Genomic DNA, 19,530 nt, shown 5'->3' with positions numbered 1-19,530 from the left:
CTAGGCGTTGGGCTAGAACTCTATAAATCTATGTTTTTATTAAAGTTTAATCTTTTTAAAGTTAATTTAATAATTTCCCCCTTTCTAGTTCCTGCATTTCTGATATGAGATGAGATGAGATGAGATGAGATTGGCTGTCAACAGTAAAGGAATAGGAGTAAATACACCATAGGCTAGCACATGGTAGAGTATCTCTTAGAAGAGATGTCTATGATGTGTCTGGACCTACAAATATAAACATTCAGGCATGTTTTCTGTGACACTGTATGAAAATTAGATTTTGAGGAAACAGAAAGAATACCGTTGCTTCTGAAATCTACTATTAAACTGCTGAAACTACCATGAAGAGCCATTTTTTAAAAAAAAAAAATCATCATCAAACAAATCAATCCACAGTGGAGGTAAAACGACCAGACTAAAATTATCATACTTTGGATTTAACAACAGTTCATTTAGTGATCACTTGAAGTTGCAACAGCACTGAAAAAATGACTTATCATCAATTTTCACACTTATGACCATTGCAGTATTTCCATGGTCACATGTTCAAAATTCAGGCACTTGGCAATTAACTTATTTATGATAGTTGCAGTGACCCTGGGTGACATGATCACTTTCTGCAACCTTCTGAGAAGCAAAGTCAATGGGGAACAAGATTCACTTAACATGTTACTAACTTAACAACTATAGTGATTCACTTAACAACTGACAAGAAAGGTCATAAAATGAGACAATGTACAACTACCTTGCTTAGCAACAAATTTTGAATTCAATTGTCATAAGTTGAGGACTACCTATATTAAGACCGAGGTTTGTTAAGTAGACTATAATACTGAAAGAATGGAAAGAAAGTATAACTAAGGTGGTGAAGGATGAATTAAGGTATGTGTACTCAATTATTGCAGTGATGGGGGCTGTAATTGGGTAGAACATCATTATGCTGGCAGATTTTTTTCCCAATTGCTTTAAAATCTGTTACTTGGCAATTTTCTTGTCCTAATTTTTTAAAAATCCTTTAAATAGACTGTTTTATAGTCATGACCTTCTTTCATAAACATTCAAGTAGGAATAGAACTTTTGAGCTGGCCCATCACAACATTGATATTCTTATTGTGTTTTTATTAGGAAATCAAATCTGATTTCTTTAAGCATTTCAAATAGATACCATCTGGAAGGACCAACCATATAGATTGCCAGTGGTAAGAATACCTCAGCACCATGGGTTAAATAAGATTAATTTTTTATTGAATATTCAACAATGAAAATGAAATGTCCATCATTAAACTGTAAATTAATGTTGTATGATCATATATACTTCTAGTAATAGAAATTATTTTGAAATTGCCAATATATTTAAAATATGTATATAGCAACTATGCATATTTTCTGGTTTAAACTTTAAATCCAACAATTCTTGTATTTTTGCTAGAATTATAACTGCATGGCTTGGATTGGATGCTAATGATATTTTTTCAAAACAAGTCTAATATTATATAATTCGCTTCATTTTATTTGCAGTATCCCTCCCTCTTTCACCAATACTTATGTACCCTCCACTGCATTAAAATACTTTCTGTAGTTGCTAAAAATTTAAAACCAGGCAGAGTACCTGGCAAACTATTACTTTTGGATAAGATTGTGCACTAGTTGCCATTTGCTTACCAGGAATAAGGTGTTGGCATTGATCTTTAAAACCCTAAATTGCTTACTCCTGAATGCCTTGGAGGCCATCTTCCCATTATAAAACTATCTACTTATTGAGGCTATTGGAAGATGTCTTTTTGAAGAAACAGCTATCCAAATATCATCTTTCTGGCATGTAGAAGAAGGTCATCTGCATTTCTCTCAAGTTATATAATGCACTTCTTTAAGAATTGCAGTCTTCAGTATTAGAAAGCAGGTTACATTTGCAATCAATGAGATATAGTGTTATGTCCCCAGATATAAACAATTGAGCACAGGATTATTTATAACAAGATTTATTACAGGAAGGAGAAGCATAGATACTGTGATTTATACATTTAAAAAAATATTTTTAATTTGAAATAATGAACAAAACTATTATTTCTAATGGAAAACAAAGTAGAATAGCTATTATTATTAGGTTGTATTTGTATCTTAAATGTACTATCTTGCAGTTAGGTCGAAAGAAAACGTAACACACAGGTCAGTAATGGGAAAGACCTGAGAACAGCAGAACAAGCCAAATATTATGCAAAAGTGAGTTTTCACTGCTAGAAAAGCATTAACGGAAGTATTGTGTCATAACCATCCCATTCTGGTTTTGTATTATATCATTTGGAGTACAGGGAGGCTGGAAACCAAGCCTAATGAAAAAAGTTGAAACAACTGAATATATTTGCCCAAGGAAGAAAAGGTGAAGGAAATAAATAATAGCAATCTTCAGCAACACCTGAAAGGATAATATGCAAAAGATTGAGCAGGTTTTTCTCGTATTGCTTCATGTGGCAACATCAGCATCATTGGGTAAAATTACAGGGAAGCAAATTTTGAGAAAATTTTAGGGGCAAAAAATTACTAATTCTTAAGAGATATGCAATAATGTAAGAAACTGTTCAAAAAGATAGTTGTACCCTTTTGGATAGAAGTAATTAAGCAAAGTCTTGGCTATCTACCAGGGATATTTAGTAGCATCTGACATTGTAGATCTTGTATTGAGTGATCATAGAGCTGGATTGTGTTAGATGATTTGATTTCCAAAGTCCATTCCAGTTCTTGTGAGTTTCTTATGAATCTAATCTTTGCTGTAATAAGAAAGCTGCCAGCATAAGGGTGCATTGTCCGTGATGTTTTCTGTGTTTTCTTGCTGGGAAGTATTTTATGGTACAGAAAAACAGCATGGTAAGGACATGAAAATCATATTCTAGGAAATGAGACAAAGCCAACATCACAGAATTAAAATGAAATTGGATTGTTATAGTGTTCCATGCTATAAATACTGAATGAAAATGTGCTCAGTAATGCCTTAATTTTAGTGCTTTTAAAAACTTTATTTTCTGGAATAAAGGTTTTCTAAAATTCCACCTAAATTTTTAAACAAGAGAATTACAATTTTTTTTTCTTAGATTGGTTGGAAGCATTGCCTCCTTCCTCCTTTATTCCCCCGCTTTGGCTCTTTAGAGCACAAACTTGGCATCAGTTGGGGTTCACTAGAAAAGCAAAAGGCCAGAAAAATAAAACCACAAGGTAGAAGCAGCTTAAGAACTGCATGAACACCTGCAGTCATATTGTGTTTGACTGTTACCATATATTAAATACAGCTGATCTATGATTTCCATTTTTCATCACATTTGGCCACCTAGCTGTAGATGTTATTAGCTCTAGTTCAGCACAGCCAAAACTTTGAAAAGCAGAGTTTCTCATTTGTTTTAGTGGCCCCATGCTAAGCCCATCTCTGAGGTAAGTAGCTATGACAACTACTTTCCCCTTGCATTGGTTGGGACGAGTGGGGGATTTTGAAAAGGAATAACGCAATGGTATACTTATGTTTTTCTCACATTATATCAGTATAATAGAAGCAGTCGAAAACATCACACTTCGCAAGGTGCCATGCTTGTTAATTTGAGAAAACCTATCTTCCGCCTTCTATTCACATATTCTTCACGAATAATACATGCCGCACCCAACCCTGCAAGGTCCCGAATGCCACTAGGGATAACGCCCGTAGTTTCTTGTCGCCACGCATTTTTCCGAGCTGCTCCCATAACCGAGAGAACACGCCCGCGTGCTACTCCAGGGAGACTCCGCCCTCCTCCGAGGTTGCTGACTGGGCTGTTAGAGCCCGGGTGTGTGTGGGGGGAAGCGAAGCCCCACCCCGGGAAGTCTGTGGCAGCCAATAGAAACAGGTATCGGGCAAAAGGGGTGGCAATGATGGCGCTGGTCTTCTGAAGCGGGGAAGGGGCGAAGGTGGGAAGGCGCGAGCGGGCGAAGGAGTGACCGAGTGGCAGCCATCGGCGTCCTTCTTGGCGGCGGTTTAAGGTGAGGGCGCGATCGAGAAAAGGGCGGAACGAGCACAGTGGTGAAGGAGTGATGCCAGCAACAGAGCTCTGTGCTGGGGTGGGGGGGCTCACTTTTTCAGAGCCGTGTTGAAAGGGGGCCTTTTTAGATGAAGCCCCTTCGCTATTGTCAACCCTGCCTGTTCCTAGGATCCGTGGCCCGAGGATCTATGATGAGGTGGGGGCGCGAGGTCGAACGTGGGGGTGGATTAGCAATCTTTTCCTGGAAAATATAAAGCTATGGTCGTTGCTTTGGCCCCTGCCACTTCCTTTGACAGGGCGGGGCAAGCAGCAGCGTTACCCATACCAGATGGGTATCATATGGGATTCCTGTGACTTCTGCCCTGGAACCAGTGGTTGCCACAATCTGTGCGTCCACTAAATCTTTGCAGCCAAGGTTTGATGGCTGTGTTAAATCTTGGTGGTTGCTTCCAAGTATGCCCCACAACTTGAAACTTTGTAGAGAGGTTTGTCTTAAAACTGTTTTTCATTATAGAGTTAGGTTATCTTTGTCCTGATTCCATGCTAGTTGCTGAAATCAGCTGTGTGTTTAAATATCTTTGTAATAACATAATGATCATTCTTCACAAATTGCGTTTTAAAAGCTGACTCATGTCATTATCATTTTGGTTTTGAATGCGGACTTAATGCAAGTCAGTTTTTCCAAGATGTTAAACAGTCTACTTTGTTTTTCTTCTAAAAAGCTTGTGGAAGTCTTTCCTGTACATTTAAATGTTGTAATTATAAGTACAAACCATTGTTCCTGAACATTTCTTCATCTAACTATCTTTTCTAATTTGCTTTAGCTATTACAAGAAACTTGATTATATTCATTTGTGTTTTCTCAAAATGTATTTATTTACTGTAAGGCCCACATGATGATTTACAATTTTGCTGCAAAGAGAATATTTTAGAAACTGGTTAGGTGCCACCTATAGCTAAATTACAGTAGGAACTTTTAAATTTAAATTAAATGTATGAAGTGGTTGTCATTTTCATCTAAACATTTCCTTACTTTTTTAATACATGAGCTTTATACATTTTTTAGTACAATAACATTTCCTCTAAAAAAGATAGTAAAAGATATTAACATTGGCCTGTGGGGCCTTACCTTTAGTATACCGTATGTGTGTGTGTTTGTATATTACAATTCTCTTAGAATGAAACAAATGTGTTGTTTGATTTCAAATATTGGATTTTTATAGTTACTCTAATTGTAAATTTGCATAAAATATTTATTGCCTTTTATTTGAAATCAATGATCATTCCTTTTTCTAAATTTACAAGAGGTTTTTTTTTCATACATGTTGGTATTAAATTATATTCTGTTTCATCCCTTAATTTCTCTGTGGTTTCTAAGCATTGTTTAACAAAATAATACAGCAAAACGTTAAAAACTTCAATAGGACTGTGCACTGCCTTTGAAGTAATTCAGAAAAGGTTCTTTGGAGAGTATAGGAGCACAAAAATAGCATCTGCCTGCAACTCTTTCAAGTTACTGCATCTTTTCTTGCAATCATAGGACTGCCCTCTGTAACTACTGTGTGATTCTGGAAAAAAAAAACTGTAGCTATTTTAACAAGTTGAAGATGGGCATTAGATTGGCACTCTGAAGCCAACTTTTTATAATTAAATCTGGACCATTATACAACCGTAAAACTTACATGAATGATAGTTTTGTTTCCAATTCTGGTACATCACATGACCAAGTTTGACGGGTCATTCAGATGAGATAAGACACAAAGATTGTTACAATATTACATACTAAGAAATAATTGAGTGCTATTACATATATTGTTTTTCCTGAAGCAGATTTACAGATTATGGATACTCCACTAGTGTATTCACCTTTGTTCAAGTAAGATTGCTGTTCCCAGAATGTTACCTTCATTTCCCCCGAAAACACATATTGTATCAGGTCCTCGATGAGCCCTATATTATTTGTCATAAAATATTGTTTGTACTTCTTTATTTTGGATCCAGTCAAAGTACTAACCTTGACTTTCTTAAATTCATCATAAACTAATTCCATTCTGACTAAATGGAAATAATGCCTACTTTCATATCCATATTTCTCATCCTATACATTGAGACCAGGAGAAATACCCAATGCATATTTTTTACAAGAATACAGCAATGTTTTAATAATGCATAGCTGTGGAACTCTGGATAAGAATTAACTCTACAAGTTAAATGAAAACTCTTTCACCTGAAAGTACTTTTAAGTTTGGCTAGTTACAGCCTTTCATCTTTTATTCATTACTGTTTTTAGTTGTGTATTGTATTTAGTATTTTAATTGCATACTGCTCAGAACCTTATTGAGTGAAACCTACGTCTAATAAACATAAATACAATTGAATTAGACCCCCTTAATTTCTTACATAAATGCATTTTATTGCCCTGGCATCTTTAATCATATTTTTCTTCCAGGACTTGCAGTGTACTAGAAGGTGCATGTATATGACTTCATCTTTTAAACTATTGCATGCAGAATGTTTTGTAACACTGGTGGCTAGTAAAAGTGATAGAAAGTGTCTTCATTACAATTAGTTTCCTAAACTACCATTTAAATTAAAATTCAAACTACCATTTAAAATAAAACTCAATATTGTATAGTGGATTTATTTGTCTATTTCCATATAAGTATTATGAATAAGATTTTTAAGCAATTGTCAAAAACCATTTTGATTAATTGAATCTAGATAATACATATATAACAATCTCTTCCAACTAAAAAGTATTTGTGATCAACAAACAGATAAAGTATGGCAATAATTTTAAAAAAATCTAAATAAAGCCTCCAAATAACTCTTAGCTGTGCTGATTAGTATTTCAATTTTTTGTCTACATAAAATCATTAAGAAGAGCAGGGTTTGCTTGAGAAGGCAGAATTGGAAGAGGAACAGAACAAAATTACTGCATAGAAGTTGAAAAGATGTATTCTTGTTGAAAGTTTTTCTCTACTATTAATCAGTTTTTTTCCAAAAAAAAAAAAAAAGAGGCAAGATTATGTTCCCTTTGGTTGAGAGAAGGGAAAGGCTCCATTTTGGGGACACAAATCTTCCTTGGAGACACAAGGGAAGGTTCAAATAGAAGGTTACCTTTCCCAAGAGTCTCACTGGACTTGTCTAAAAAATAGCTGGGCAGCAAAGTAGCCTGGATTCAGGCCACAAAATAATAAAAGTTCTCAAAATAGAATGACCTCATCATTGCGGATCCTCTTCCCTATCCTTCTTTGAGGGGAATTTTGCTGCTGTAACATACCTTTGCATTGTGGTCCTTGAAAAACTTTTAACTGTATCCTAGCAGTGTTTCTTACACCTCCAAAAGGCTTGGCCTTTTGAAGTAGGATATAGCTGTAAGTTTATCTGGGAAAACCAGAAATGTATCTCTTGCCTTTAGAAGTTTTCCACTGATGAGATGGCTTTCTGTTATAATGAACTTTTTCTCTGGAAAAGTTGGGCAAGAGGTAAACAGAGATTTGAGGTTCTTGTTTCTGTTTGTCTGTGAAGATCCTCAGTCATAGGAGGTCATGGTTGTCTCAAAGGTGCTTTTTCAAAAGACAACTGGACTTTGTTTTTCCTAGGAAAAACAAAGTCAAGTTGTCTTTTGAAAAAGCACCTTTGAGTCACTTTTGTTTGGTTATCTCAATAGATGGTATTGTCCAAGCAGAATGCTTGGCTAAGTGTCAAGTTGGTGGGGTTGGGAGACTGCAATTGTTGAATTATTAGGCAGAAGAAACAAAAGCATGTCTTGATTGGTGTTAAAACCATTGAAGCAAAAAGGCATAGTGGAAGGATGATGCTATTGTGGGTCAGACTTCACAAGCCAAGTAAAAAACTCTTCAAAGACTAAACCATGTATTAAGAAAGTTGTTTGTAGTAGAAATTTCAAAATTTCATTATGGCTGAAAAGGCTGGTTTATTGCAGCAAAAAATGTCACATACATAGACCAATCTATCAGGCCTGTATGTTTGTTCTGGGGTTTAAATCTTAGCCTTTTCCTCCTGCCTTTGTAAATCAATGGACTTCACCCTGTTTTTCTTCAAGTTGAGAGTCAGAAACATTTGCTGAGTGTTTATATAATGATTCTGTCTAGATTGGCCATTGCTGGATCCCAGCTAGTTTTAGCCTTTACCCAGTGGAATGGAGGGGTATGTGTGTTATTCTTCAACATTTCTTGACCTTGATTGATCCCTTAGATGGCATATTAATTTTGTTGATATTGGCCCATTAGTAGGGTTCTAGTTGTATAATAGCACACATAGATTGAATGAAGATCCAAGTTCTTTTTTTGTTTTCTAAACATATTATTTTTTAGAACCAGAATTGGATTGTTCCACAAAGCACATCTCTTGACTACTAGGATTCATTCAAAGCAAAGTTCTTGCTTTTTATTGCCTTTTTAATAGAAGATGGGAGAAATTTATTTCAAAAATAAATTTATCCCATCTTCTGTTAAAAAGGCAATAAAAAGTAAGAACTTTACCAATATAATTAGATATTAATGTTTAATGTCAGTAAACAATTGGTATCATTCAGGATAGTATGGATGAACAATTAGCTGTTTGGTGTTCTTTAAAAGGATAACCTTTTATTTTAATGAGAAAGCTCAGACTTCACTTTAGCAAATTCATTTATTCCTTTATTTATCTGTCAAATTTATCTGGCTGTCCATCTCTCACAAAGTGATTCTGTCCATCTCTCACAAAGTGATTCTGGGCAGTGTGTCAGGATTCCAGCGATCACCCTATTTAAATCATGAGCCTCAAGTCAAACTTCAAAAAACTTCAGATACAAATAACATCTATTTTAAAAGATACTACAAAACTAATTAAAAATAATTAAAACAACAATCATGGATAAAACAAGACCATGACAAAGAAGAGATCACAGTATATATAGTATAATACAGCCAGCATGGATACCAGAGGATTCCCAGTCTTGCTGGAAAAAACTTGTTTTCCAGAAGGTCATGAGGGTTGGGACTAATTTTACCTCCGAGGAGATTAGGTTCTAAAGGGTAGGTGTCATGGCAGGAAAGACTCCCTTCCGAGGTCCTGTCAGATGAAAATATTTTGTAGACAAGACTTGCAGTACGCTTCTCCTGTTGAACCTGATTGGATGGGTAGATGTAATCTTGAAGAGACAGCCTCTCAGATAAACTGGTTCCATGCCATGTAAGGCTTTAAAGGTCAAAACTGGTACCTTGCATTGACTGATAAATGTGCTCAAGTAGCTTTGCTTTAGTAGTGCATTACAATATCTTTCCTGGAAACTGAATGTAGACTTCAAGCCTAAAATATAAATGGTAATTTTGCACATCATGGCACTAACATAAAAATTAAGATATTAGTAATTAAAATAATAGCCTTTTTAAAAAGAGATTTTAAATTAATGATTGATATTCATTGTACGTTCTATGGACAGAGTGGACTCTGCAAACTCATATGGAGCCATTGGCTAAGGATGAGCATTGCCAATACATTTGAAGGATGTATTGCCCAGACTGGGGAAAGCTCCACAATGACTTATTTTATCCAGCGAGGCTGCCAAGATTCCTTTCCCTTTTTTTAATGCCACAGACAACTATGGGCAAAGGTTCAGATATTCAGTGGGCTATAAATGGAAAGGTTATGAGATTATTGCCTGTGCTTGTACTATTTTGATTGAGCTGAATTATTTAATTGAAGTAAAATATTAGTGGTGATTTTGATTTAAAAAAAACCCAATTTCCTTACTATATAATGGCTATTGCTAAAGACAGGAACATAAATTTACATACTGTATTCGTTTTTAAGACTTGTAAAACAACTTTTTTAGGAGCAATTATTTTTCAGTAATACCAAAGTTTTATGCAATTGGATATTAAGGCATTATTTGTAAGTCATGTAAATATGCATATAATTGCAATATTAAGAATCCTATAAAGGCAGGAAACTGCATGTGTACATGTGTGTGTGAGAATAAAACTTTACTGGTATGAACTACATATCCTCTGAACCAAAATATACCTGAGTTTACCTTTCTTTGAAATTGAAATAGTACTTTTGGGTTAGTTGTCATATTTTGCTCTTAATATATCTTCTTGCAACAATGTGTAAAAGACTCCAATAGTACATTTATTTATATTTAACAATATTTATTGGCCATCCAATCCATGTTTGAAAATATGCTTCATCTAATTTGGAAATGAAATTTTTTATTCCAATCTTTGATTCAGTATTACCAATTCAAGACATTGTATTTGCTATCCGGTCTATATGAATATGCCTGAGGACTGAGTACATAACTTGAAGTGAACATGCTGTATCCTGAATGTGAATGGCATTTCATTGTAGTATCTCAGATGTAGTTACAGTATATTGTTACAAACTTTCAACTAGATGAATGATGCACAGGTATGATTAAACAATATTCATTGATTTGGCTACTGAATGTACAAGAAAATTACAGAACTGGTGGTTTGTGAATTTAAATTTTAACTTGTTTATTTCTTCCAGAAAGCTGTTCTACTTCAAAGCTAAAATTTAGCTTCCTATCATTTTGAATTAGTAATATACACAACTGTATTATAAAGCAAAAGTTGCTTTTAAAGCCTTAAAATAGTAAAAAAAAAAAATTAGCCTTAGAAGCTTGAAAGTAGCCTTAAAAGCCTTACAAATAGCCTTAAAATTAGTTTTAAAGTCCTTAAAGCAGTACAAAAGTAGTTTTAAAAGCCCAGAAAAAAATCCACACCTTAAAAGCTTAGAAGAAAAACCAGAAAAATCCTGGGCAAGTTCGTATATATAACATAGCCCTACCCATCTGGTTTCATTTTTTTGCACACTAGCAATCCTTCATCATACACCCCCTCCATGTGACAGCTAGCCCTTAAAGATTGGTTATTCTTACCATAGGATCTCTTAATTATTTCATTATTTTACAAACTTTTCCAAGACTGGAAAAAGCAGTATTTTGCTTATTTAATTTTTGCGTTTCACTTTAGGTTATTTGGAGTATTGCCTGATGTGAAAAATGGGAGAAATAGAAGGCACTTACAGAGTATTGCAAACTCCAGGATCTCGTTTGGGAGTGCAGAAAAATTCTGGAGTGAGTACTCTGGAACCAGGACAGAATATTTCTTCTGCCATGGTCTCATCATCTCCTAGAACATATGAAAGATCAATACAAATCAAAGTCAAGCTTTTGGATAACACCCAGGAAGTACTTGATATTGAGGTAAGATTTCAACAAGGTGTTCTGTCCAAATGTTTAACTTGGTCTTTGGAAAATTGATTCATTTGAGTGAGAATTTGTTGTTTGAATGGCGTATGTATTTAAAAGCCATTTAACATTGGAATTAAATTGGAAGGAATGCTTTGTTTAAGATGTATATATGTGTATACATGTCTTGGGGAGAGTTCTCTAAATTTTATGAGGCAAAGTATCCTATGTAATTTTGTAGAACTTGGAATAAAAAAGATGGAGTTGTATTTAATTTTTTAAAAGGAGGTAACATGCTCCACTTGCAGTGAAATCTATATATACTGTATAAAAACGAAATACCAGTCGCGCATCATCACAAAATCTCCAGAACCGTAAAGCCTACAAACTTGAAATTTGGCACGTATGTTCCTCTTGGCTTCTAGGTGCTCGCTAAGAAAGGATTTTTCAAAATGACCATCAGAGCATTAGTATTTTGTATATTATTATTAACATGCTCTGATGCTAAGGAGTTCTACTCCCCCTTCCCACCTGAAAAATCTTTTCCAAATGCAAAACACAGAGGAGTTTCAGTTTTAGTTTCACAGCACCAAGAAGCTTTAGTACAGAACAGTTGAGCTAAGCCACGCCCAGGCTCCTTCCTGTCGTCTTCTTGCTCACACAGCAAATACTGTTTCAGTTTCCAAACAGCCCTGAACTCTCTCACACTCTGACAGGATGCTAGCCAGATGAATACTGATGGATGCTGGTAGGCAGGGACAGAATTGTTTCCCCCCCTTATTTTACTCCCCCAAAACTAAGCCCACCCACATAGTTTCATAGCAAAGCACAGGTATTAAGCTAGTATTATATAGAATATTATATTCCTTAAGTACAACCAGGCAAGAAGCTGTTTAGCTGAACTAGTTAATTTTCTCCTTGCTCCCCTATTCAGAGTTGTCATGGATGTACTGATATTAGGTACTTTGTGGCAATTTTCTGATTTTTGGATTTTTTTCAAAAATCTAAACCAATATCCATTATGAATAAGGGATACAGTTAGTTCCATTATCATAAAAAGTACTATACTATTAATATAAAGTTCTCAAAAATAGAACAAAGTCTAATGAAGGTTTCCATAACCATAAAAGCACTGGTTTCATCTTTAGTGAATGACTTATTAGAAGCTTCCGAAATGTATTTCAATAATTGTCAAATGTGTTGTTTAGGCTGTTTCATTGGCTATAATGCTAAAGAACAGTGCCAGTAGTCAATATAGATCAGTTTTCTACATTTTTAGTATTGTCAGAGAAAGCATTGCTTGCTTGTCTCTAGAGTGGCAATTTCATAGAATCTTAGGGCTGGAAGATCTTGAAGGTCATCTTAGTCTAACCCCATACAATTTGTATGAAGTATACTGTTCTTCCCAACTCAATAAGATATGTATCACCATTTTTTTCTTTGATTATCATAAAAACAAATCGTATTCCTAAAGCCAACTGTCTTTGGATAATAATGTTTTGTGCACAAACATTATGCATCAATTGTAGAACACATTTTCCAGTTATACAAAGGGCATGGAAAATTCCTATATTTTCATAAGTTTGGGGACAGTATAGCTATTTTTCTTGGCAATCGTTTTCTCTCATAATTGCCAGAATATTTTAAAATACTTATTGTTTGTAGATAAAATCACAGGTAGTCCTTGACTTATAACCGTTCATTTAGTGACTGGTCAAAGTTATGCTGCTGAAAAAGTGAGTGACCATTTTTCATATTTACACCCATTGCAGCATCCTCATGGTCATGTCATCCAAATTCAGACACTTGGCAACTGACCCATATTTATGACAATTGCAGTGTCCTGAGACCATGTGATCACCTTTTGCAACCCTCTGACAAGTGAAGGCAAATAGCGAAGCCACATTCATTTAACAATTCTGTTAACTAACTTAAGGACTGCAGTAATTCCCTTAACAATTGTGGCAAAAAAAAGTCGTAAAATGGGACAAAACTCACTTAACAAATGCCTCGCTTAGCAACAAATTTTGGGCTCTATTGTCATAAGTCAAGGAGTATAAGAGAAGAGTGAGATACTATTACTTATAATTCCTTGTTACTTTCCAAACTGTAGCACAAATTCTCACATTATTCCAGAGAGACTTTCAATTCTACAAAATATTGTGTTAGACCTTGTACTGTGTGAAAGAAAAAAATGTTGCTGCCCAACTTGTTTGATCAATAGCTGTGGAACTTTGCTGGATTCAGGTCATTTTTATGGAGTTTAATAATCCTAAATGTTTGTCTGTCAATCAGTATATATTTGAAGTCTGCATATGGTTCAATTTATCACATTTTGAGAATGAAAGTTAAGAACCCCTTTTGAATATTTGAACATCTTTTTGTTGCACTATACTGAATAATATATCTGAATGTTTTTGCACTAGTTGTGATTTTTTGTGAATTTTACAGAAAAATTAAACTTTCAATTATCTAGGAAGATATAAAAGATATATAATTGATACACAGTTGAAACAATGTCTAGCAGAAATTAGTTTTGTTATTGAAAAACTGAGGAGAAAAACTGGCATTTCTTGTGAGTCAGTTATAGTAGCAAGTTACAGGGCTGCAGTGGTTCATGTGGTAAAAGACTGGGCCTGCGCACCGCTGAGGTCGGCGGCTCGGTGGTTTGATTCCTGTGAGTGAACAAACCATGTAGGGACAAGAAAGGAGCCTCCCCCCCCCCCCGAATGCCTATTGGCATTCAGGCGTCCTGAAGGTAAAGATAACACCACCACCCAAAAAATTCTTTCACAGAGGCAGGCAGCCACCTCGGTGATCCCTGGCTAACACGTACCATATGATAAATAAATAAATAAACAGAATAACAATCTCTTCATATTACTTGTAGCAGCTTCTGGGAGAACATTTGGCAAGCACCCAGTGTTTTCAATGTGGCAAAGAAAGAAAAGGTAGATGGAAGCTAACTATCTTGTTCTTTTTTCTAACAGATACATTTATATTTTGATTCTATTTTTGGATATTCATAAAATAAAATTTATTTTGAAACATCTTCTATACAGCGGGAAAGTGTGAACAGCTTTAGAAATGCGAGGTGTGGCTGGATTAATGTTTTCAAATCTTATTAGACATTATTCTTCCAATAGATTGAATACTGCTTAGCATAGTCTGCATCTTGTTGCCAGTCAGAAAAAAAGACTAAATTCCAGAAAGAATTGTTGCCAGATGTTTGTCATGACTCTGAATATTCTAAATTTGGCAAATAAACTGCCTGAAGCTTATTTTTATCTGCCCTCAAAAAAGAGTTAGTAATTCATGGCTGAGGATATTACAGACTGTTTCTGCAAAAGCAGTTTAGGTTTTGTGTTGTCCCTGTTATTTGGTCTGAAATATGGTAAAACCTGTTATTTTGTTAATGGCCTGACTTTCCTTTGAAGAAGTTTTTGAGAACAACAGTTTTACCTCTCATTCAGTACTACTGAACTCAAACAGGAATTGGGGTTCAAAGAATGCATCATTGAAGAAGCAGGATGTTTGTTCTTGATAAGTAACACTAATTTTAGTGATACTGATTCTCTAATTCTACTGAGAATTGAAGCGTCCAAATTTGAAGGGCATATATTGGCCATTTTTGCTAAAAAGTTTGGGGAGAGTGACAATACAATTATTTTTGAATCAGTTAGTGGCATTTTACCTGTAAGTACCTCTTCAGTTGTTGCTGTTGTACTTGTCCTAATTTATCCAAGTCATTCTAGGTTCTCTGGAAATGAAAGATCTTAGTACAACAGTGAAGAACTTGAAGAATTTTTAAAAACTGCATTAAGTTATTTTTGTTTACCTTCCTAAAGTACTAAATTGAACTAAATCTCCATATTGTTTTTTTCCTCTAGTGAGAAAGGGGTTTTGTGCCTTCAAATCAGTCTTGACTCCCAGTAATACATGGACAAGCCCCTGCAGTTTTTCCTTTTTTCATGTTTTATTTATTTTATTTGTATAACATATAAAAATTCAATTTCAAACAAACTGTGTTGTCTGGGTACAATTGTTTTTAGGCAATCATAATCAAAGTGTTTAAAATGGTATTCATCACAATAACATTAATACTATAATAACAATAATATTTAACTTATCTAGTTTAACAAATCTCCATTTCAACATTTATCCTTCTTGTGTCTCCATATTTCTAACTTCTGTTCTTATTATCTAAACCCTGCAGTTTATCCTAATACCATGAATACAATTTTCATTCACCTGCAAGTAGCCCTTCATCATGACTTGGCCTTCTTTCAGTGGCCTATACAAATAAATTTGCCTTTTGTCATGAAGGTTCTTGCAATAACCCTGTCTCTTAGAAATCTCAGGGGAATTGAAGGATTCAACTTAAATAGACACTGTTAGACATATTGTACAGGTGATCCTCATTCAGCACTTGTAATTGGGACAGCAAATTGGTCATTAAACAAAATGGTTGCTAGTGAAAATCACACAGCCACGACACTGCTTATTATTTTATTTCAGCTTTCCTTTGCTTAAGGAAGGATACAACTCCAGACAGCCAGGTGAGCTAAAATGGCAGGGAAAAATGACTCATAAGGAAGCTGGTTAAAAAATTCCTAGTCCTTTTCTTCCATTTCCCCATCCTATGGAATGTTCTTGCCAGTGCTGGGATAATTAGCAAGAAGAGAATTAATGTTTGCATTTACATTCATTGTAGAGGAAGGGATTACAAGAGAATAAGCAGGCATACAATGAGGAACACAGATAGAAATGTGCTAGCACTTGCTCTTTGCCTAGCATGATTTTGTCAGTATCAGGCAGGCTGGAGGGTTCTAATTAACTAATTAAGGTCACAGAACTGAGCTTGTTAACTCCCAGTTAGCACTTTTTATGGATGCTTTGTGATGTAGAGAAAGGAGCTCAGGAAGAGTAGCTTGTTTAGATAATGTCTGCACACTGTAAAGGGGAGTGTATCAGGCAAAAACAAAATCAGGAACAGAAAGATACAAACTGATTGACAATAATTGTAAACATGTAACAAATGCTGTAAACGTTGTAAATGCTGATATTGTTCACAAAATTATTTTTTTGCTACTGTATTTTAACAGTTAATGGTTGTTGTCCAAGGCAGTTGCTAAATGAGGACTACCTGTATGAACAACTTTAGTAAAATAATCTTTAGTAAGATGAATAACAGCTTAAAATGTGATGCTACATATATTTATGACCAGTGGTTTAAGTCTTGAACTTCTCTTTCTTAACCTTTTTGTAATGGATGACTTACAGTTTGTGTATACAAAACTGGATTCTTTATTTCCCAGCTTGCCAATTCTTGTCCTTATATTTGTGTGTTAATATTACTGCGGTGAACAGTTAAAATATTTTTTTTCTTTAAGGATAATGCTTTCTTTTAAAAAGAGAACATCATAATTTTGGAAAGATTATTAGAGGGAAGTGGGTTCTAAAGTATTTGTGGAGAGTATTAAACTGCATAAATGTTTTACTGTAATTTTGGGGAATAAGGGAAATAATCATAAGCAAGTAATGTATAAATCTGTGATCACTATTGCGATCTTTAAGTAGCTCAATGGAAAAGTACAGAAATGACATTATACCCCAAGACTAATCTACATAAGAAAGGTGATTAGAACTGATTTACTTGATTTTTCTTTGTAAGGACACGAAAATAAAAATGTGTATCTTCAGTTTTTCAGAATAATTTGTAATGTAGATAATGGAGTAGATAGCATTACAGGTAGTCCTCGACTTATGACCACAATTGAGGCCAAAATTGCTGTTGCTAAGCAAGGCAGTTAGATTACTTTTGCCCCATTTAACAACCTTTATTACCACAGTCGTTAAGTGAATCCCTGAAGTTAAGTTAGTGACATGTTTATTAAATGAATCTAGATTCCCCATTGACTTTGATTGTTAGAAGGTTGCAAAAGATGATCATATGACCCCAAGACACTTCAACCATCATAAATACATGCCAGTTGCCAAGCATCCAAATTTGATCCTGTGACCATGGGGATGCTGCAATGGTCGTAAATATGAAAAATTGTGATAAGTCACTTTTTTTAATACAATTATAACTTCAGATGGTCTCTAAACAAATGGTTGTACCATGTATATATTAGATCTACAGTATTATTCTTCCTATGAGGCCAAATTAGAATATCTATAATTTATCGACAGTATTTTGACTTCTCTGAGTGTGTGTGTTAGGCTGAGATCTAAAATGGTATCATATTCACTCAAGAATTTGCATATCTTTCAGATTCTGTTTATTTTTGTGTTATATAGCTGAACCCCAGATCATATCATTATTCTATGTAACAGTTCTCAAGTTCCTATATACAAGAACAGTTTTCCCCCGAACACCATCACTCTGCTAAACAAATAATTCTCTCAACACTGTCCAACTATTTATAAAGTCTGCACTACTATTACTATTTATTTTCTCATCACTCCTTATCACCCATCCCCTCCCACTTATGTCTATATGACTTTAACTCTGTCACTTGTATCCTTACGATTTATATTGACTGTTTCCTAGTATGATTTGATTGCTTATTGTACCCTATGACTATTATTAAGTGTTGTACTTTATGATTCTTGACTCTTGACGAATGTATCTTTTCTTTTATGTATACTGAGAGCATTTGCACCAAAACAAATTCCTTGTGTGTCCAATCACACTTGGCCAATAAAAGAATTCTAATTCTAATACTGGTAGTCTTTGATCTATGACCATAACTGAGGTTGTAAAAAGAACTACCAGTATAGTACTTAATTCAGATATAGGGTTCATGCAGCATTAGGAGAAGAGTGTTTTGAGACAAAGATTTTCCTTGTGTTTTTGCTTGGTTAATGAAATGTGTTGCTCACTTATTTTAGACCCTGGCCAAATTGTGGAATTTGATAAAACAGTGTAATTTCCCATAACTAAAAGGAGAAATGTTAGCCCCCATAACTTCAGAATTGAATTATATAATGCAACACAGTCAGATGGATTTCTTATTTGTGAACATTAAAGTATATACCTCTTGTATTAAAGAAGTAAGAATTGGCAATCATAGATATATTTAAATTATATTCCAGAACACAAAATGTGATTGGAAAGATGAAGATTTGCATGTTAAAAAAGAGAAATGTTAAGTTAAATGTTGATTACTGTAAATCATCATGTTATTCCTTCAAATGTTTTTCTGTTAATTTGTGGAACTATTTCTTTCAAAGTCTTCTCATTATAGATGGATTTGTGGTATAAAAGAGATTGCCATTTGCTTACCTTAGAGGTCTCAAAATAAGGGAAGAAAGTTACTTCAGAATTATGCCAGTTGAAATAAAAGGACACTAAAACAAGTCATATAGGAGAGATAATGTAGAAATAAGTTATTGGGAGAAGTTTGGTAGATTTTAGTAGGAACTATTGTGTATAGTTAACACAAAGAAATTGAGCTATAGACATCTTTAGTTTGGTAAATCGGAGCAACATGACACAGTCAAATAGGCAATGGCTTAAATCAAGTTTAATTTAGCTAATTTATAGTATTGGCTGAATCTAAAATCTTTTGTTAGCCAAAAATGGGGTCCTTTTGTGTGTAGATCATAGGAATATTCTGTACTTTGGTTACAATCCATTTTGTAATCCTTAATCCTTAAAATTAACTAATGGTAAATACTAATGCTGTGTAAAACCATTTGCATACGTAATGCAAGACTAATTGAATGCATCCCTTTGAAACATTGTTTGAACTGTCAAAGCACCACAACTTTTCAAGGGTTCCCTGGCTACTTTGAGGACCTCTTCACATCTTCTGAGTATACATGTATACAGAAATATTTTCTGCATGAACATGCATGTTTAGACAACAAGCTCTTAAAGAGGTCGTATCAGACTTTTAAGTGAACATGGTGCTTCAGAATCAGATCTGAGGGTTTACAAAGCCCTAATGTTGCTGCTTCCAATTAAAAAATAAGGTAAGTAGGTAAAATATGATCTACTCTTGAAAACTAGTTTTTCTGGGCAACATGAAGTTCAAAATAGATTTAGTTCTTCAAGTTATTATTTTCTTTGTTAAAATTAAAGTTGCAGGATTATTATATAAAGCACTATAACAATGTTGTAAATCTAAGCTGTCCTCAGCAATAAAAGATTGAAAAATAATTCACAATAGGAAATTCTGGGATACTTGGTGCATCATTGAATGGACTAAGACTGATGATGAAATGAAAGTAATGAAATGTCTGCAAGAAATCAACCAAGTTGAGAGACCATCAAGTTCAACTCTGAGCTACAAATCT

At 34.5% G+C, this 19,530-nt stretch overlaps 1 protein-coding gene across 8 annotated transcripts in view; it reads left to right on the top strand.

Annotated features, from left to right (window-relative positions):
- The first annotated feature begins 3,858 nt into the window (after positions 1-3,858).
- FARP2 (FERM, ARH/RhoGEF and pleckstrin domain protein 2) overlaps positions 3,859-19,530 on the top strand; it is a 65,218-nt gene continuing 49,546 nt past the window's right edge. For 6 of the 8 annotated variants that reach the window (XM_026701456.2, XM_087933134.1, XM_087933132.1 and 3 more), the window contains exons 1-2: positions 3,859-3,999; positions 11,006-11,238. In XM_026701456.2, the coding sequence (XP_026557241.1) occupies positions 11,035-11,238 (204 nt within the window). In that variant the 5' untranslated portion in view covers positions 3,859-3,999; positions 11,006-11,034. Of the gene's footprint in view, positions 4,000-4,145; positions 4,195-4,385; positions 4,484-11,005; positions 11,239-19,530 lie in introns of those variants that run through there. The other 2 variants (XM_087933131.1, XM_087933130.1) reach the window with 2 other exon arrangements.

This window comes from Pseudonaja textilis, chromosome 4 (assembly GCF_049901715.1).
Source record: "Pseudonaja textilis isolate UNSWEBS1 chromosome 4, rPseTex1.2, whole genome shotgun sequence".
Taxonomy (NCBI): domain Eukaryota; kingdom Metazoa; phylum Chordata; class Lepidosauria; order Squamata; family Elapidae; genus Pseudonaja; species Pseudonaja textilis.
The sequence above is the reverse complement of the archived record's forward strand: the minus strand, read 5'-3'. Positions and strand labels throughout refer to the sequence as shown.